The sequence below is a fragment of the Centruroides sculpturatus genome, unplaced genomic scaffold (assembly GCF_000671375.1).
Source record: "Centruroides sculpturatus isolate CEXI.00-Female unplaced genomic scaffold, Cexi_2.0 scaffold858, whole genome shotgun sequence".
NCBI lineage: Eukaryota > Metazoa > Arthropoda > Arachnida > Scorpiones > Buthidae > Centruroides > Centruroides sculpturatus.
This window is the reverse complement of record NW_019385050.1, coordinates 162,128-184,283: the sequence shown is the minus strand read 5'-3', so window position 1 is coordinate 184,283 and position 22,156 is coordinate 162,128. Positions and strand designations below refer to the sequence as shown.

At 31.5% G+C, this 22,156-nt stretch overlaps 1 protein-coding gene across 1 annotated transcript; it reads left to right on the top strand.

The window, feature by feature from the left end:
* The first annotated feature begins 1,078 nt into the window (after positions 1 to 1,078).
* LOC111633932 (prefoldin subunit 2-like) lies at positions 1,079 to 21,855 on the top strand. The gene is made up of 3 exons (XM_023378588.1): positions 1,079 to 1,264; positions 11,783 to 11,906; positions 21,455 to 21,855. The coding sequence occupies exons 1-3, from the start codon at positions 1,113 to 1,115 to the stop codon at positions 21,653 to 21,655; spliced, it is 477 nt and encodes a 158-aa protein (XP_023234356.1). The 5' UTR covers positions 1,079 to 1,112; the 3' UTR covers positions 21,656 to 21,855.
* The last annotated feature ends 301 nt before the right edge of the window (positions 21,856 to 22,156 follow it).

Below are 22,156 nucleotides of genomic sequence, written 5' to 3'. Positions count from 1 at the left end.
TACATTATTTATGTTATTATTTTTCATGTACTCTATGTTGCGTTATTAACGTTAATGACGTTCATTTTCGTGTTTAATATTCAAAGAATAAAAATTTATTGCAGACCCATGAATGAATAAATCATTCTTTCTTTCTACAAATTCCAAACGAATAACAATTACCTAAATAGTCTGGATTGGTTTATTCGTATAAGAAAACGCGACATATTGGCGATCTTCAAAGAGGAGATGCCTCTAGCGAGGTCTTTCATGGGAAACTAACCATTGTTTAAGTGTTACAAATGTGTAGAAAATCCGGAAAATTCCACGTCGCCTGGCCCAAATCCACGACTCAGGTTGTACGGTCAGAAACATAAAGGAGTTTCTCGTAAATGATCTTTTTTATCATATCAACCGCGTCCTTCAACTCCCTATTCCCTGCTGTGGTTCTGGACGAATCCAAGACTTAATTAATAATCACAGGACAGAAAGAGTAAAAGAAAACAGTGCAGTGCACATGTTAAATTGCTAGTCACAACATTTTCTTGCTTTACAAGAAAATTCTAAAAACCTTGCCCATCTTGAATTGGACCAGGCCTGAAATAGAGTGATAGGATAGCAAGAAGCTGGACCTAACATATTTTAGTTAAATCATTCCCAAAAAAATTTTTTAAGATTCGAAGCCGAATCCCTCAAAGAGCGAGCTGACACGTGTCAGCTCGCTCTTTTGTACTTTCAAACTGTAATTAGTTAGTTAGAATGCAACATGTATTTAATTTATAAAAAAGAAAATCACATTATGGAATTATCAAGTTTAGATAACTTTTGAAAATTTTATGACTATTATTTTTAATATTTTTTATTTTAATAATTCCATTTTATATCCATATCATTTTTGAATGTGATTTTTTCCCACACCAAATATAAATATTAAATTTATGGTGTTGAAATCATTAATAATTAATTAATTTTTTTTATCATTAATTAATTATTTTATAATAATTTTCTAAAATTTACTTTATATGATTAATTTTTTTCTGTTTTGGACAGTTTTGGGCGACATTTTGTAGGAAGAAATTCACGTTTAATGAAAACATGTGGCAACACTGTCTATTAGTCTCGTTTCAATCAAAATGGCAGCGGAAGAGAAGAAGAACACTAAGCAAGATAAAGAGAAGAAATTAAACCAAGAACAAATTATAAATGGTTTCAACCAATTGAGACAAGAACAGAGAGCGTTAGTGGCTAAACTCGCCGAATTAGAACTTGAATTAAGTGAACATAAGTAAGTTATTTTAATATTTTGTTTTAATTGTTTTAAATACTAACCACTCGGGTAAATTGAGTGCTAAAATGTCAAAAATATATTCCATGTTTAGTAATCAGTTAATTTCTTCAGGATAAATTGTAATTAACAATAAATTCAATTGTTTAGTAGATGTAATTAATTGATTATGTAATCCATTAAATTAATCTATTTCATTATAAGAGCACGTGTTTTATTAAATGCATAATACGTTATTTAATTTGAATAATTCTTTTTCTAATTTTAGAGGTTTCATCAAAGCTTTCGTAGAAATTACTTATAGAAACCTTCTTTACGTGTACACATGAATAAATTAAAAGTAATTTCTACACTTTATTATAGTTATTGGTTGTATTCAGCAGACTCAACAGTTCTATAGTGGTGAGTACTTTCCTGTTTAACACACTACAGAAGTGCTAGTTTAGAATGTGTAGTGTGTGTTAATGTCATGTTAGATAGTGGAATTCATTCACACTATCTTTGGATAGTTATAACCGATTAAAGATTGCTTCACTCACATAGCATGTGGTAAGATGTGAATTCTGAATGAGTGATTTGCCACCCCTAGAATTGTAGACTCCTGTACGAGTAACTATTTGGCACCTTCATGAGTTATTTGCCTCTAAATGTCAGTTTTTACAGTGTACCAGTACTACTGTTTTCGAAGTAGTGCATGTAGTGGTGCACTCTGTTTCTTGCACCTTAGCATGTGCTTGGGGGCAAACCCCACACCCCTTAAAACTATATAACATCAAATACTCCACAGTCAAGTGGGCTACTCAAAGCCATCATAGTCACATGGGCTAAATAGTTACATGCAATAGTCTTAGAAGAGTGACATGACTCCCAATCCTCTGCAACCTGGAAATAGGCTGACTTCAGGGATGCTGTAACTCGTGAAGGGTCACAAGTAGAGGTATTGTTCCTCTGACTTTTTCGCTCCTGTGGTTATGGTCTACAGTTCCAAAAAGGTCCCAACTGTCTCATTCGGAGGTGTAATTTTACAAATGAAGTGCATATTAGATACATTGCTGGTAAGATGGCTTTGATACAGCTGAAAAAACACTATTCTAAATGAAACAGGCTATATCATTGGTTTGCTTGTTCAGCTGTGTTAAAGTTGCTTTACCAAGCAATGTTCCCATTATTTACACAATGAAGTACATGTTACAATATTAATCCACTCAAAAACAATTATTAGGAACTAAAAACAGATATATGCAAAATTAAACTTTAAAAATTAATTTAATTTATTTTGTGAAATGTCTTAAATTTTGTGATTACGAACAAAATCCACAGTAGTGTCACTATCCACTTTTATCAATTTATAATTCATTATTTAGTAGATTCATTGCCATTATGTAATAGTTACCATTACCATACCTCCACGTGCTTAGAACTGTTGGAGTCTGCTGAATACTAATCGGGGATTTGTAGTTGAACCATTCCAAGCTCTATCATTTGTATTAGGTAGTATGGGTTAGTGCTTCATTTACGGCAGGTGTGTCAAACTCATTTAAACAATGGGCCATTAATGCAACTGGTAAGATTTGCATGGGCCATATCACATTTACAAATTTTCTAAAAATTATAATTTGAAGTGAGAATGCAGGAATATAGTTGGGGCAATTAAAACACATTTATGTAGTTCAGTGAATTCAACTCAACTATATATAATTGCTATAGTATTACTTTTATTTAAATATTTATTATATTTAATATACATATTTATAAAATTAAATGTTTTCACCAGAAACTTGCCAGCACTATCTTCCTCCTCCTCGTTTTTCAACATTTGGATTCAAAGACTGAGAATAATTTTCATCATGGCAGATAAATGTTTATCAGTTAACTTGATCTGTAAGCCGTTTTATTTAATTTCAAAAAATAGCATCAGGGGCTGCCAGTTTGACACCCCTGATTTACAGAATGATGCACTGACATACTCTTTCCATGCTAGTCAAGTATAGATAACTCAGGTTCTCTGGTTTTTCTGTGATAATATAAATCAGAACTTTTTTATTTAATTCTTCATTCATTTTATCTTAATCTATTGAGTCAGGTTGAGTATTGAGTGTAACTAAAAACCAGCTTGATAATTTTAGTGTACTGTGTTAATCAATTAATTAAATGATTACTAAATTGATCTTTTGTTATTATTTGGTTTATAGTTTAATTCGGAATCTTTTTATTTTTTTTTAAGATCATATAAATACTTTCAGTATTGTCTGTAGAAATATTACAGCAGCTGGCAGAAGTATTTTGAAGAAAATGTTTTCATAAGATCCAGTTCATAAATAAAAATATGCTTTATATGCTCAACAGTTTGCTTATGGAAATTGTTATATTGACTTGTTGACTTCATTCCTTTATTGTTTTGCAATATTAAGTGATAAGATAGTTCATTTAAGTAACAATAATAATGCTTTAAAAACCAAATTTATTTTGTACTCTGGTTTATAATTTTTTTTTTTTTTTGGACAAGTACTGAATTGTGGACCATGCTTTGGGTAATGCTAGTAAATCTAAAAGTTTGCTTTAATGGAGTTTAGTTGAATTTTGCAACCAGTTATAAATACACGTAGGCAAGCAGTCTGTCTCCAGCTACTTTACGAACATAAAAATTTTAAGAGTACTGTCACCATGGTAACTATGTAACAAATTCAAGATGAAGTAATGGCACTGCAGAAAAAAAATTTGAGTTTTTGGGTTTATTTTTAAATTCAAATCGAGTGCATAGGATGTAGGTTGTTACACCTTAAAGGTTTTCAATGAAAATGCAAAATCACATAAAGATGTAGAATCCTTCCATTGTGAATGAATATAAGTTAATACATTACACAGAGAATAACATTATGAGCTTTTCTATATTAAAAAACCAGCTCATAATGTTATCAGTGTAGCATACAGAACTGTTTTTATATAGCATATTTTTATTTAAAAAAAATTTAGTCTCATTAAGAAATTTGCATGGATGATTGACCCCATGAAAATTTCTCAGAATGTCATTAAAAAAAATATAGATTTGAATTATTCATTGTAAGAGGTTTTATTCAAATTGGATAAGAGTGAGAGAACAAAACCATAGCTTGAGAACTGAATTCATTCTCTAAAAAAATTTTTTTTCCTCTCTGATAGAAGAAATTTATTTATTCCTATCTTTCTACAATTTCTTTGTTCTATATTTTCTACATATTAATTTAAGAATCATCAAAATCTGAAAGGGGCACTTAGTGATGTTCCTTGTTAAATCTATTTGATATATTTCGATTGAACTTTACACTATTCACTTGATGTAATGTGCATCAGTAGAATGTGGACAGCCTGTGGACTTCAATTTATCATTTAGCCCAAATTTATCAAAGCTGGAACAAAATAGATGATAGAGTATGTCTGAGTAAGATTAATGTTAGCTTTATAAACAGTGACTGTCCCATGATGTGGATTGTTTCTGCATACAGTAGAAAGGGTTCCTCTTTATATTGCAGTCAGTTTTTAAATTTCAAGGACTCTGTTATATACTCAAAGTTCATTTTTGGCTGTCTTCTTTTATTAATATAATGGTAATGAAATTTTATGTACTTAGTGATACACACTCATTAAAATTCTTAGTTGCATAGTTCAAACTATAAATTAAAAATTTTGTTAGCAAGAATGATGATGAAAATATAAACAACTCCTCTACAAATCCAATTTTTTTTAAACCAGGTGATCTGCCAAATTTATCAGTATGTTATTTGATAATTTGGCAGATCATCTGGCTATAATGGAAATAACATTTAGTTTACATTCATTTGATGAATGGATTTGTATTTGTGAGTAAAAACTTTTTTACATTTATTTCTTCTTAAAAAATTTTATAATTGCTGAATGATTAAATATTTTAATTTTATTTGATATTTACATATTCAGCAGGAATGTACAACTTGTTAATGAAATATTGTAGTAAACATACAGGAATTTCATGTTTTAAAAAGCACTCTTCCAATCTATCCTTTATATTCCTGATATCTGCCAGAATATTTTTTGTTTTGACTGTAATTTGTTTTTCTTTTTAATTGTTGAATATTATCTGGGTAGTCTTAAGATAGCCCCACAAGAAATAATAGGAGTAAAATCAGATGTTCTAAAGCAGGGTTGTCCAACCTTTTTGTTTCTCTGGGCCACATTGTAAGATGTCATGGAGTTTGGGCCACAAGTATATTATATATATTTGTGGCCCAATCCTTAAATATACAAGGTTTAACATGTCTAGATTATAGTGTGCACCAAAATTTTGGTAAAATGCTGAATAATGTAAATTTTTGTAGGACATTATGGAGAATTTCATAATTCAGACTGTCAGTTTCCAAGCAGAATTGGAAGAAATACATTTGATGGTTTAGTAATCACGAGAGAGAATATTAATAAGTATTAAATTTTTATCATGAAAAAGGATATTTTAAAAAGTTACTTCTACAGACACTTTCAATTTTTACTTAGAGATAGATAAATTCATTTATTATAAAGGAGACAAACAAAAATTTATTTGAGAAACACAAATATTTGTTTTATTTGAGTCTCTAATTAATAAAAAAAATGACAAAACACCATTTTAAAGTGCATTTTTATTCGACTAATATATTTATAAATAATATGTAGTCCAAAAAGTAGCCAATGCGCCAAATGATATTTTTTACGCCAAACTAAAAAAAGGGTAGCTAACCTTGGCACAAAGTAGCCAAATCATGCAACACTGGAAGGAATACTAAAAAAAGCTGGAGTTGGGACTGAAAAGGATTATAGACCAAAATGCAGGGGAATGAGAGAAAGGACAAAAGATAAAGAAGTGAGGAAGGTTGGAAAATTAAGGGTCCATATTTGCTTAACAGAAAATCTATTTAACCTTTCTCACTACTTTTTATCTTTTCACCTTTCTCTTCTTTCCCCGAATTTGGGTCTATAATTCTTTGAGTCACAACTCCAGCTTTATTTAGTATTTCTTTCTTATTCACACATCTTCAAGTATTTGAAAATATTTCCTTTCCACTCAAAAATAAAATATGTATAAAGGTTTATGGCTTTGTGAAACTTCTTTTATTGAGTTTATGCCGTTGAAATAAGTAACTAAAACAAAATTTAAAAAATTTGTCGTGTCGGTTTTGTTTACACGTTTATTGGGTGGCATTTGAACTTGCCTTGGGCTGCATGCGGGCTGCGGGTTGGACACCCCTGTTCTAAAGCATTCTGCACAGTTGACTCTCTATGCAGAAACTAATTTGCCCTTATGTTCAAATTTTGTAATTTTGATTGAGCTAGAATGAGTTAACATTAAAATTTTAAATTTTATACTAACATTATAGAGTATGTTCTTTTGTTTTCACCTGACAAGGGCATTTTTTTGTAAATGTCGAAAGTGCTTGCATGAGTGTTTCTTTTCATTATTAAAGACAGTGTTTTCAGTACTATTTACTTGATGATCAGATGACCTTGTAGGCCAGGATTTCATCAAATTTTGAGATAATTTTACCTAGAAAAAACATTATTAAACAGTGCTCAGTGAGGCTTTTGAAGTGTATGCTGTTGCTCCATGCTGCTGAAACCATGTATTCACATTATATGCAGGATGCTGATGAAGCTTTAGTATGAAAAACTTTCTTATTTCAGAATATGTACAGTACAGTTGACAGAAAGTGGGTGACCTCGACTGTCCTCAAAGAAATACGGACCAATAATTCCTGTCCTAGACATTAGAAACCAAATTGTCATTTCAGAATTGTGTAACAGTCTCTGATGATTGTTTTTAGGGTTCTGTTGAGACCAATAGCAACAGTTTTGTTCATTAACACATCTGTTTAGGTCAAAGTGGACCTCATCACTCCAAAAAACATTCCACTTAAGCCATTACTGGAAACAAAATCTTTCAACATTTTCTTGCTATAAGATTTGCATTTTTCATAATATGAATTCATTATTTTCTGCATGATTTGGACTTTATGGATATAAACATTTGTTTAACTTCATAATCTAATGAACCAATGAACGATGGATGGCAAGAGCAGCTGTATGTTTGCACAGAATGCCTCAGTTTACATAGAACTGCTACTGACACAATGTCCATATTTTCATGACTTCTTGAAGTTCTCCTTCAACCTGGTTTCCAAGTATTTAGTACTGAGGATGTTGCCCTAAATGAATACAATTGATTCTTATTAAACTGAGTGAAAAACTGTACCTCTCTACTACCAAATGCACTCATCACACTGTAGTAGTGGCCAGGCTGAGATTTTATTGATTTTGAAAATTGTAAATGAATTTAGAGATACCCTGTAGAAGGGGAACATTGTGCAGAACATTTCACATATTTTGGCTGGGCAATGAGTGATACTTGGTGCTTTGGAAGTTTCACAAAGATCAAATACGTTTTTGATAACACACAATGACTTTGTCAAATGTTCCTCAATCTGTTTCCTTCACTAAGTACATATCTTCTGATACTGTGCATTTTTACAGCTTAGCCAAGCTTTATGAAATGAAGTTGTACCTTTTCTGTAAATTTTTAAAATATAAAATAATTTGAAAAGTTAACCTAGGTTGGAATTCAAACCCATGACGCTTGTCTAATGTATAAATTCATTGCTATTTATTTAATAAGGGCTATTGTATAAGAAATTATTGAAGAATTTTTTTCTTCTACAATATGTGATACATTTAAAGAAAATATATTTAAAATTTTGCTGAAAATCATTCAAGATCATATAATGTTGAAGTTTGATAAACCACCAGACACTTGTAGTTGGTTGTGGGCTCTACCTGATTAATGTGCTGTGGATTTTTCCAGATGTTCTTCATGTGTCTAACACCTAAATAGGAGACAGTTTTCCAAAAAGTCTTCCTGTGAGACCTCCCTCTTGGCAGATTGATTTCATGTGTTATGTTGCCTTATCCCATCAATCCATCCATATATATTGTGGAAAAAGCAATTGTTATTGAAATATAGGATGATCGAGAAGTCAATTAATTGAATATATTTTAAGAATGAAACCATTTTGTGATTCATTCACTCATTAGAGATAAAACATGCAACTGTTCCAAATTAGTTTTAACTCTTTCTATAAACTATATTTTTCTTAATTGATTTTTGTGCCATTCTATATATTATAAGAGAGATTTCACTATACAAGAGGTAATTACATTTATATAATTTTAATATTGAATATCGTTATTGATCAGAAATTCTAGAGTGTCAATACATATATATTATTTAATTTAATTAAATATATATATAGGGTCTTTCAAAATGAATACAATGATTTTTAAATTATTGTAATTAATTATGTTAATTATTATCTGAAAAGTATGTGGTGTACACCAATTACTAGAGTAACTGTCCGAATATCACCTTCCATCGGCATTCAAATATCTTGTTGTCTACTACCTCTAGAAAGTGCTGTAAACAAAAATGGTAACACTGCAATAGGGACGTCATTTTGTGTTTGGCAGTTTGCAAAGTTGGAATTGTTCGTCATTGTGCAACATGAGTAATCCATAGGAGCCATAGAATTGTGACTGCCATGGGAGAAGTGACAATGGATATGCCATAGCAAGCATAAGAAGAATTTGTGTATTGTTCGGATGCATGCCACATGACATAAGGTGCACACATCAAGAAATTGTAATGAACAAATGTGAAACTTGGATGCTTTTCTAATGTTTTAATGTATATTACAACATTCTTGGATGATGATTAATATAATTACAATAATTTAAAATGGTAGCATTCTTTTTTGGAAGTATATTTTACTTTATCTTCTGTTTCGCAAGCAAGTTATTTAACTGGTTTTGGTTTTATTTTATCAAAAATTCAACCGTTTCTGCTTTGCTAATAGTTATTTATTTGTTGTGATTTGTGATTATTAAAATATTGTATTTCTTTCTGAAACCATGTTTCTATTCCATTATGTAATCTTCACTCATTTCTACATTGTGCCATTCTACACTTCAATGGACAACATCATGCTTAAGCTTTTTTTATGTTTTAATTTATTTAATTTTAATTTCATGTAAAATTACTTTCTTCTCAATACTAGAACAAATCACAAACACACTTTAAACAAGCTTTAAAGTCCAGTAACAAACATTATAATGTAAAAATTGACCCTTTTTTATATAAAGTGGCAGCCTTCCATGCACTAACAAGACTATACACTCTATACTAGTTGGGAAGACACTTTAATAGAGTTAAAACATCTGGCAGACATAGCTATAAAACATGGGTGTAGAAGGGACCTAATATGTAATTTATTCTGCACCTACTCCAACCAACAAGCCATGCACATCATCTCCAACTCCCAAGGGGTTTCTAGATCAATGTCAAGCATGCTAACCTAACTCCAGGTGCACGGTGATAGAGTATAACCAGCATTTACATAACTTATTTAAAGAAATTGCTGATAATACAAGTATCAAGCTTGCATACAAAAGAGCTCCACGATATATAGGTTATTATGCAATGGGAAGGACAAGGCCGATAAACGTAGAGCTCCAGGGGTGTACAATGTTTCTGTAAGGGACAGAGTCCAAAGGGATTTAGTGTACATTGGGTCCTCAAAATGCTCAATACAAAAAAAGGGTGCAAGAACATTGTTAAAACATTTTGAACAAAAGGCATACCACTGCCCTGTCCACTTACTCCATTGAGCCTGATGTGTGAGCCAATCTCCAAAATGCCACATTAATAAGGCAGTCATTTCAGACAGATCACATTAGGGCCCCAGATGCCTTTGAAATATATAAGACTGGCAAATGTATTAACTTTAAGGACAGAAAAACAGTCTCGTATATGGCAATGCTTTTATGAAAAACTGGGAAGTGCCGACATAGATTAATTTTTATTAATTGGTATTAAGTTATTCCTTAATTTTTGTTTGTTAGCTTTATATGTGTATTAAATTTTATATTTACCACTGTTTAATTTTTGTTTGTTATATGGCATTATGTTTTGTTCCAATTTAAAAAAAATATATATTTTGAAAAGTTGTTCTGCACATTCTAATTTGAAATTTCATTAATTTAAAGACATGAGGAAGACCTTGGTCAAGGTTGAAAACATTTGTCAAAAGCTTTTTACATTAAAATGTTTGTTACTGGCAGGGGCGGACTAAGGCCTAGGCAACCTAGGCACGTGCCTAGGGCCCGTAATTTTTGGGGCCCCAAAAATTAGGTTTTTAATTTTTTAATTTTAAAAATAGGCCCGGAATTACAATGTTGCCTAGGGCCCGCTTTAGCCTTAGTCTGCCTCTGGTTACTGGACTTTAAATATTGTTTAAAGTGGGTCATAATTTCATGTGGTAATATGGAATTTTGCAATATCTTTTCTAGAAAATTATTGCAATTACAAGATCTCATGAAAGCCAGGTTGAAAGTCTATTATAACTAATCTTGCATCTAATTTTCAAGTGTTCACTTCCAGATGTTTCCAAATTTATTAATTTATTTAATCATTAATGTCATCAGTAGTTTAACATAACATAAAAGTTTATCACAAATTTATTTATGGTACTTTTGAAACCGTGCTTGTAGTTATTAGTAGTAATTCAAACACAAATAATTATCGTATTTATTTTCAGGCACTTGGCAATTCTTATCATCAAGTTTTTATTCAGTTGATAAAACTGAATAAAAACTTGATGATAAGAATTGCCAAGTGCCTGAAAATAAATACGATAATTATTTGTGTTTGAATTACTACAAATTTATTTAGTTACTGAATTAACTAAATAAATATGCTGGCAAAAAAAGAAAGCACTAATAATAATAATTCCATATTAATTTTTTTCTTCTATAATAAATTTTGTGTATATTGACTAGGTCTAGCAGATTCAGACAGGGACAAAGAAATTTTGTTGTCTTGGTTAGACCAGTTTTGCTAGAAAGTAGTCAGAGATTGTAATATATAATTAACAATATTAGTCAGATGTCCTGGCATCTGACTAGTATTGCTAATTACAGATCTGAAGTAGAGAACAGTGGGCAGCCAATCCATAGCTACTGGCCCAACTCTGGATTGACTGGCCATCATGTCCATAGTATCCATTCAAAGGGAAGTCAGAAAAAAGAGAGAAAGACTGTCAGGATGGGCAGACATGCTGCTCACCTACTTAGTCACTCAGATTGATATGTCCCTCTGTGTATACCTCATAAATATCATGTGAATGAAAGATGGAGCTTGGAGGACTGGCTAACATGCTATTTCTGGTGGACAATGATATGCCTATTAAACACAGATGATAGGAGGATCTTGGATACACTCATAAATATATTTTTATTAAATCCTGAAATAAAGTTTATTTTGGCTAAAAAAACCAAGTTTCTTTTAGTGATATACTGTATGATACTCTTCTTAAATATGAATTTATAACTTTTGTTGTAATATATAAATTTTAAGATTTATGTAAAATTATTTTACATTGTAACTTACGAAATCTTGTTTTTCTTATCTGTTTATGATCTATTTAGTTTAGTAGCAGATGCTCTAAAAGAAGTTCCAGAAGGCAGGAAATGTTTCAGAATGATTGGAGGTGTTCTTGTAGAACGTACTGTTAAAGAAGTCTTGCCTGCAGTTCTGAACAACAGAGATCAGGTTAATATGCTTTTTTTTTTTTTTTTTTTTCATTAAGGTGAAAGTCTAATTATATGTGTGATATGAAAATCACATATATAATTAGACTTTCACTAGTCACAATAATCATATAACTTTAATGACAAACATACATGCACATATACAACTTCTCTGACATTTTTCTCGTGTAAGGCTTGAAATCAAAGAAGAAATTTATTTTTAAACAATAAATAGTACATATTTTCAAAGGATATCCTCGATATGTTTACAGCTTATAGGACACATTTGCATATGAAACTTTTTTCTTTAACAAATATTACGAGGATTCAACATCTTGATGACACTCATTTGCTGTTACAAATATGAGAAAGAAGAAGCTTAAGGAATTAAAAATTTCCTTTTTATACACTTTTCCATATTTCCAAGACAATAGAGAGGTTGCGGCTGACATTTTCATTACGAAAGCGTGTACATCATACATTCAGCGCTGCCTTCCTGTAAACCTAGAAGTTTGACAATGGCATTTGGAATGTCAATGGAATCATGCTTGATGTTTCAAACACCATTGCCAAACTTCTAGATTTACAGGAAGGCAGCGCTGAACATCCGGTGTACATGTTTTTGCGATGAAAACATCAGCTACAGCCTCTCTATTTTGAATGTAAATAGATGTATACTTCTTGCTGCTGCTTAATCATTGACACAAGAAAAGACAATGTACTTTACACATATTCCAGTTACTAGTCTGTAGCAGATTTTCAGATTAAGTAATTTCATGATATAATTATAATGGATCTATTCTAGATACTTGAGTATTGTGAAAAGCATGTTTAATTTGACTTTTTACTAGCTTCTCTCATTGTCTTGGTTTACTCTTGGCATGATGCATGGGTAAACAGTAAAAAGTTAAGTAAAAAATTAAAAAAACAAATTATTTATAATGTACAAATATAAACACCTTAAACTTGATAGTTATATATTAAAGCTAAACAATTGCTGGATTAGATTGGGTTATATTACTACTACTATTACAAATTAAATGCTAAATAATTTGGCATCAGAGGCAGAGATGGTACCTAACACCTGCCTCTAGTGCCAAATTACTCAGCATTTAATTAATAATAGTAGTAGTAATATAGCTCAATATAATCTGTTAATCATTTAGCTTTAGTATTACCAATTAACTTAAACACATTATTATTATTATACATAGTTATTATTTTTTTATTGTATTGTGCATTTAAATTTCTTTAGCTATTTGGACAACATTCTAAGCTAAAAGTTGCAAGAATGGAAAGTGTTCAATATACCAGTAATTTTTTATTGTGATGAAGTCACAATTTTAAATTTATTTAATTTAAAAATATATCCTCTCCACCTCATTAGTAGTGGCTTGCTCCCATACATCATACTTTTCCTGTTAGCAATTGAGTCATCTATCTAATTCCTGTCAGGAAAAATTTCAAACTGAAATAATGTGACTTTTGGTTTTCATCGGAAGTTCTTATATTGTTAATTTGGACAATCTTTTCCTAAGCTTTCCATATTTCTTTTTGTCTTTCATCTATCTAGCTCTGTTCTTGAGATTAAGGAAGGACAGACTGACATAGACATAAACAGTGGGCATTTATAGGTCTATAATTTTTTTAAATTGCAGTCAAATATATAAGCTAAAGGACCCTCATGAAATTAGCAATGTATTATCACGAAATAACCATCTGTATGCAATATAAATATACTGCTAGAAAATTAACATATAAATATATTCATAATGGTAAAATGCCATGCTGTTATCTTGAGAGTATGGTCAACTTTAATAGTACAGTTAACACGTTCATTTTTAAAATATATATACGATAATTAAAGAATAATTAATTTCATTACAAATTTACCAATGTTTACCCTACACAATGGATTTGGCAAAATTTGAAATTAATCAAGTTTAAATTATTAATAATGGGATGACATAGCCTATTTTAGTGCAAACAATTTTTAGACTTTATCAAGCTGTTATTTATAATGTTGCTAGTTGAGTGTTCATTATATATGACAGAATATTATAAAATACTGTTACAAGTATGACTTTTCAATATATAGTTATATCAAAGTATCATTTAAATGTGTTAAGTTATTGGTGTATTTAATTATAAAAATATGGACTGAGTTGTTTTATGTAATAATTCAATATTATTCTGTTGGTTAACACAAATTGTTGAACCAAGAACAATGGTTTATTAAATAAGCTGATGGTTTTGTGATGATGCAAAGCAAGTAAAGGTCAATGCCAGTTATAATATTTCTTTTAATGTTTTTAAATTGACTAAAATCTGCAAGATATTTCATTGAAATGCATTAATTACTAATATTTCTTATTGATTCACACATAGAAAACATAAGTATTTTAATGAATTTTTTCCCTTTTTATAAAATAAAATGATTGAAATATGACAAAATAAGTCAAGAAATTCAAGTCTTGATCTTACAATTTCACAAGAATTGAATCTCCTATTTAGTTTTAAAATTTTACAAAATATAAAAATTAATCATTTCTTAATGCATATCAATACTTTATTAATTTAAATAGATATATGTTAACCTTTCAACAGTGGACTAGTCAGGCATGGTTCTACCCCAGGTAGTGGAGAATAAACGTGGAAAATTTTAAAAGTATTTTTCCAAGCGTTATTTCTCATTACTGTTTCAGAAAAAGATTTTGTATACAGTTGTCTAGTCGTCGCTCACTGCTGAGTAGTTAATATATCTATTTCAAATTGTGAAATAGATTTGAACCTTTCTAAAGAATAATTATTAATATTAATACAAAATGACAGCCTACTACTTACCTTTTGATCAAATTCATTAGTTTAATCATTCTTATTACAACTCAAAAATAACCTGCTTAATTAAACTTCATTAATTAAAATATAATTTTCTTTTATATTTCAAATGTTTAAATCGAAACATTCATAAACAAGTCATAATAACTTGAAATTCTAATCTGTAAATTATAATTAAATTATTTTTTCAGCATAATTTTGAGTTTGTATGTAGTTTTACATGGCTTATAGATTTGGTGGTTATATTATGGTGATGTGTGTCTACTCTGATGGATTTGAGTTCGAGTTGAGATCATATTTTTAAATTTTCATAGTTGGTTTGAGCTAAATACATTAGGCCCTATCCTCACAAAGCTGCCAACCTATTGTGAGCATGGTCAAGCCCATGATTGGACATGAAAAAAGGCTCTTTTAGTTTGTGTAAAAGTTCCTCCTCACCAGGTACTGGTACAATATATATAAAATAGATTCACAATAAACCTTTGTTTTTTCAAATAAATATTTTACTGGTCACTCAAACGTTTGACCGTATTCTTTGGCCTTCTTCAGGTTAAACGTTCCAAGATTCAAAAAGCCATTGTACTTTAAGTTTTAAAAGATTTGGCTCTTTTAGTACACACACAACAGAGTGTTTAAGAGAGAGCTGCTGATACTACAGATTACAATAAACAAACAGTATTAAGGCCAAGGGCACGAGCGTGTCCCCAGTTGGGCTGTAATAACCATAACTGGTTATTTCTTAACTTAAATATGCTGGAAGAGAAGATCGGACCAGAGGTTCGGGTAGCGTAACTGCTATTAATAAAGAATTTGAAAGATTTTCTGTGATATTTTTAATTATAGGAAATTTACTTGTAACTCTATGAATTGGTGTTGAAAATGAAATTGCAGTAGACTAATATTTAATTTGCTATTAAGATATTCTCTTGAGTTGATAACACAATAAGTTAAATAGTCACAGTTGCAAACCTTTCTCTTCCAGCAACAATTTTTAAATACAATATGTGCCAAAATATTTGTAGTACTGAAAATCACTCATCTCAAATGCACATGTGCATTTGTCGACAAGTCATAGCTCCAGCCACACATGTTCCTAGTAAAAAGGAAGGCAATGTTCTTAACGTCACCCACAATGCTGCAGGGGCATGATGATCGGACCATTTCTTCAGGATTTGAGAAGGTCTGTCGTGCATACATATTCTAAGTTAGGTCCACACCTATCATCTCTAATAGAGCTCCAATACACATCTGAAGCATTCAGCATAACAATTCCATCCTTATCATTACACAGTAACTTATAAATGATTGACTCCAAACGATCTACCAAATTATTGGGTTATCTTTGAACTATGTTGATGATTAGTTATTAATTTATTTGATCAGAGATAGGTGGATGTGACACCATCTTATATTAATTATAATAAATTGTTTTAATTCAGAAATTTCTAAAAGGAAAGAATCTGGCTTGAGTTGAACAGCAACTTCTGTTTACCATGCAGATGTTGTCAATTACACTACCCAGACCTCAATCAAACTCTGCTTCCAAAACTATTAATTTAGATGTAACCATGTGGGTTATTGACAATAATGACTGGGTACACCTTAAGCACCAATGGATTTAATCAAAAATTTGATTAATTTGTGTTATATTTGAGTTTGCAGCGATCTATTAAAGTTAAAGCAGACACTTACCATCCAAGAAGTCTGCCATCAGAAAGAAACCTGTTGTTACATTACCTTTTGCTTTTGAGTGCATAAATCCACTCTGATATGTTAGAAACAAGTTTTCATACTGCTTGTTTGTGATTTTATCCCTTTCTTGTGATATTTGGCACAATTCATGTGTAGTTAAATAGTGTTGCTTTTTAACAACATTTTTTGAATATCCCACAAATTCTCTATTGATGACATGTTTGTGCTGTTTGCTGGCTATATATGGTAATATGTCAGTCTTCTCATCTTTTAACCATGTTTTAACACTCTTGGTTGTGTTTCATTATCTTACTGGAAGATAAAATCTTTATCAGGATGCAGTTTCTGAATAGGATGGTTCTATTTTCCAACCAAAATATTAATATAATGCTGAGCTTTCACAGTTCCATGAATAAAATGCAAAGCCCTTTTCCATTCATGCAACCCTACACCATGAAGCTTTTGCGAGTTTAAGGCTGTGTACACATTAGGCATTTTGCGTTGTGTTAAACATGCGTTAGCAGCATACACACCGTGCATTAGCTCAGCATTCAACGACCATTTGCACTGGCTCAGTTTGGAAATGGACATGAAAGTAATTGCTTGTGTGTGCCTCCTCCATCGTCGCTATAAAAGACGATGGCAGAGGCAAAGGGCATTTTTGGTGCACCCAATATTATGAGATAGACTGACGCATGGAATGTTTGTGACGTTGTATCCAAAACTAAGACAATATGAACCCAATTTTTTTAATTCTTTTAGAATATCTATAAAATCATTTGATGATGGCTAGTCTCTTAGATTTCATCAATAAATAGATCAGTATCGAAATGATCGTTCTCCATTTCGGCCAACGTGTGTCCACTCTACCCGAAAACGCGCGATCAAATGTACGATAACATGGCAGCACATGTATCTCAAAGCGCGCAGCTAACACCCGCGAAATACGTGTTCTAACAAAAATCTATCAACGCGCATTTGACGTGTGCTTGGCCAGAAGCACACATTTGAGTATGTATACCTATGCAGAACTGTTGGTTCTTTAAAGTGCATGTTTCAAAAAGCCTAATGTGTACACAGTCTAATTGTCCAGTATCAACAAGGTGCACATAAGGATAAGTTTTTTAACATTTTACCTCTACATCCAAACTACACCTCAAACTTTGCTTTATCAGAAAAAAAAAGAACCTTCTTCCTTCTTACTGTCTGGTATTCTATTTTTCTTGCCTATTTCAATCTTCCTTTCTTTTACTATGTTGTTAATAACTGTTTTGCTTTCAGATTGTAAAATCAAGTATCCTAGTGTTTTTACACTGCAAACAAGTGGAAGCAAACACGTATTTTGAAACCTCGTAACAACATTAATTTATCTGAAGTAAATAAATTAATAGTGAAGTAATTGTTGCAAAAAACCAAGATAAATCTATCTCTGAAAGATAGATTTATCTTGATGTTTTACTACAGTTAGTCTCAAGACTATCATCCCTTGCTGCATGAGTTGGTAATGGTCAAATAGTTGATTTTTTTTTTAATGTCCTCTTTGTAGGAATTTCACATTATCCTTGTTCACATTGTCACATTATACTGTTGAAAATGGTACAGTGGTACCTCAGTATACGAAAGCCCCAGCATACAAAATTTTCAGGATACGACATGAAATTAGAACATATTTTTGCTCCACGATACAAACAAAAACTCACCATATGACGTTACATTAGTTAGCAACGCCATTTTTTATTCACTTCTGTTCATTGGTCTCAGTCCGCGTGTTTGCTTCGTCGTGGAAGGATCTCGCTCGATAAAGGAAATCTTAAGTATTATCAGAAAGTGACTGATTTTATTGAAAAGAACCATCCCAAAAAGGTTCACACTAGCTTTTATTGCTGCTCAGAGTAGTGACATTTGCCTAAGTAATTTTAGAAACATTTTGAAAAGTAGGCAAAGCCAAACCTCTTTGGATAGATATTTTACCAAGCGACCTCTATCCAGTGGAAGTGAAGGAAAGAAAGCAAAAAGCAGTGAATAAAAATAAAAAATATATATATATTTATCTTTTCTAAATTATTTTTAAGTTGTTACATTATGTTATGTAAGTTAAGTTTTAGTAGCATTTCCCTTCTCCCTCTCTTCCGCCTCCAGTTTACACCTCCACCGTAGTCTATCCTCAAAGGTAAAGTGCAAATAAAACTACATTATTTTTATCAATTATTATTCTGTTATGGTTATTTATACAACTACAAAATGCATTTTTCAGTGTTTTCCTTACTATAGTTGTTTTTTTTAATGTACTACTTAGCTTTAATTAATTTGAGTGTGTTTTTCATGTTGGAACAAATTATTTGGTTTTACATGTAATTGTATGGGAAAGAATGATTCACCTTACGACATTTTCATGATATGATCTCGGTTTCGGAACGGATTAATTTCGTATCCTGAGGTACCACTGTAATTTTGAATTCCTTGCAATCTGTGTACATGATAATCCATCAGAGAATTTAGCACTGTTAGTTCATGAAGATCTTTGAAACTGGTTTATCACAAGCTGTAGCTCTTTGTATTCTGGCATCTCCAGATTTTGACCAATTGTTGTCATTATTAGACTCCTCTTTCCTTTTATCATTCAATGTGACTTTCTAAGCAGCATCGTGACTAAAGAATTGAATTTACATAAAATAATTCACACACTTAATCAAGGTTAAAATTGTTGATCAATCAACAGCCCTAGCTTTTATTGGCATGAGATAAATGTGAAGAAATAACAAATCTTTGAAGTTGAATTTAATGATGCAGCATTGAATTTTTTTTGCATATGATTTAAAATTTTTAACATGCTAGGCTTATTTAACAGTTTAATATAATTATTTGTGTGGCATTCACATACTTTGAGACTATCGAAGTTTGCTAAAACTACAGTATTAAAAGTTAGAGATTTTAACTTAAATTCAAAAATTATATTTTTATGATGGTGTCAACTTACAACATTCATATCGTCTGAATTAATCAATTGTTTATGAGTGCTTCAAGAATATCTGACTCTGGAAGTTTTGTTTTATGAGGAGTGTTCAAAAAGTATCGGACCTTTATTTTTCCCACGTAAACCATTGATGCACGGGAGGTTTCTTTCGGTGGAGTTGTGGAGGGGACAGTCATGCATAGTCCTGAATTTTTTCCTGCCTGCAGGAAGCATTGGTCGCTGGCAGTTGGCATACGAGTGAGGACGTGTAGTGAGCACTCGTCGGATTCCACTAAGTTGGAAAATGATTGAGCAATGTGAGTAGCAATATTGCATCAAATTTTGCCAAAAGCTTGGCGATATCTGAGCGGAAACCATTTGCAAGATTCAGCAGGCTTTCAGGGACGATCCTCGAGGCCAAAAAAAGTGCGGCAGGTCCTCAGCAAATGTCAAGGTCATGTTGACAGTTTTTTTTTACTCCTGTGGGGTGGTGTATCATGAGTAAGCACCACAAGGTCAAACCATCGCAAAGGAGTACTACCAGGAGGTCCTTCATCATCTTTGTGATGCTGTGTGACGCAAACGACCGGATCTGTGGTCAACCAAAACTTGGCAGCTCCATCATGATAACGCACCCACCCATTCTGTGCATCTGATTTGGACTTTTGTCGCCAAACACAACATTCCTGTGGTTTGTCACACTCCATACTCTCCCGACATGACTCCATGTGACTTTTGGCTATTTCCCAAGCTGAAAATGCCACTAAAAGAAACCCAATTTTAGTCAAGAGAAGACATCATGCGGAATGCGATGGACTGGCTGATGGCCATTCCAAAAGATGTGTTCCAGCAGTGTTTCCAGCAATGGCAGGATTGTTGGGAGAAGTGTATACATTACCAAGGAGACTGCTTTGAAGGGGGGGATTAGGGTTTTGTACCTGAAAATCAATAAATGTATTTTTGTCGACCGAAGGTCCGATACTTTTTGAACATCCCTCGTATGCTCCAAACTCAATCAGAACAACTTGAATTTAGTATTCACTGAAAACAAAAATTACACATAAATACTTTGTAAACAAAACTAGTGGACAGTGGTGTAGTATGTAAAAGAAATCATTAAAGAGTAAACAACCACCCACCACACTGTGATATAGTTAATTGCCTACTCCGAACCAATTACAATGTGCACATAAACAAAACAAAAACAAACATTTTTCGAACTCCACCAGAGTTCTACATCGGGCTTTGTAATGATTACCTGATGGATCTTCATAAAAACTTTTGAAATAATTTTTAATTTTTCTAGCTTACATTTGAACGCTTGTTCAAATTTTTACTCCAAAAGCATTTATGAAAATCCATTGGGTAATTATTACAAAAACCTGATGAAGAACTCAGGTGGAGTTGGAAAACATTTGTTTTTGTTTTGTTTATATGCACACTGGTAATTGGTTTGGAGTATGTGATTAAAAGAAATCATATTAATGACATGAGGGTGGTTCCACTTCTGTTCAGAATTTCAATAATGCTGAGGAACTGTGTGTGTTACATAGACCCAATTTGTTTCCTTCTCTAGGTACTTCCCTCCATACACTGATACACCGTCTTTTGGCTGGTATCAGAGTCACACCATGACAAGCTCTTTACTTTATCATTTTGGGTGAATCTCCTTTCTTTCTAAGGCTAAACAGATGGTGATTGCACATTGACAGATCTAGACTGTAGGCTGGAATCCAAAATTTTTCAACCAAGTTTATTGTTTGCAAGGTTATGCACAGACACTAGCCAAAAGACTTCTATTCTGCAAACTATTAAAAATATATATACAGTATATATATATAATTTACAAAAGATTATCAATATCACATATTGCTAAATTAATTCATTATCAAGCATTATTATAATGTGAGTTATATTTGTGTATTTTTATTATATTATTATTTACAGATAATTTAAATTTTCTTTGTTAGCAGATATAACTTTGAAAATTAACACTTTGATTCTGTTTAGTTGTTAATGATATAAATTGATTTCTCTATATCAGATGAACTTTCAATTAACTATGACAAATATCTTCTTTTGTACAGCTCGAAAAGGCTATTGAAAATCTGAAAGAACAAATAGCATCTAAAGGAACAGAACTAAACAGCTTCAAAGAAAAGTATAGCATTCAAGTACAGGAATCGGCTTCTATACCAGTACAGGAACAGGCCTCGATGCCGGTATCTTCAAAAGAGGAGGAGGATTCTAAAATAGCACCAAGTGTCTTAGTGGAAAATAAAGCTTAAAAGAACTGTGTGAAGTCAGCTTGTGAAATTTAAAAAGAAAAAAAAACTCTAAAAAAATGTCACATTTACAATTTGTTAATATTTGATTTCATATTTAATACTTATTGTGTTGTTCAATTTATTTTTGATCTTGCCTGTGTTGTTTCTGCATAAATTTTGTAACTACTAATAAAGGTAAAATAGGATTTTTGTATATTTTTTTATTTTTAAACTACTAATAATTATTATTCATGAACAGTTTCTTACAGAATATTATATTTTGAAAGATATAATTAACTATAAGATTAGAAAAGTTACAGAAATTTGAGGAATGGAAAGTCTAGATATTGTGTAAATATAAAATCATGCTACAGAAGGATTTACTTAATGATTTATATACAAATATATCAATACTGGGGTTAAATTGTGTGTATAAAAATATATAAATCATTTATGCTTGCTACCTAAGCCATTCAATTATACACGATTTTTCATAGGTGTATCTCACCAAAATAGCAACAG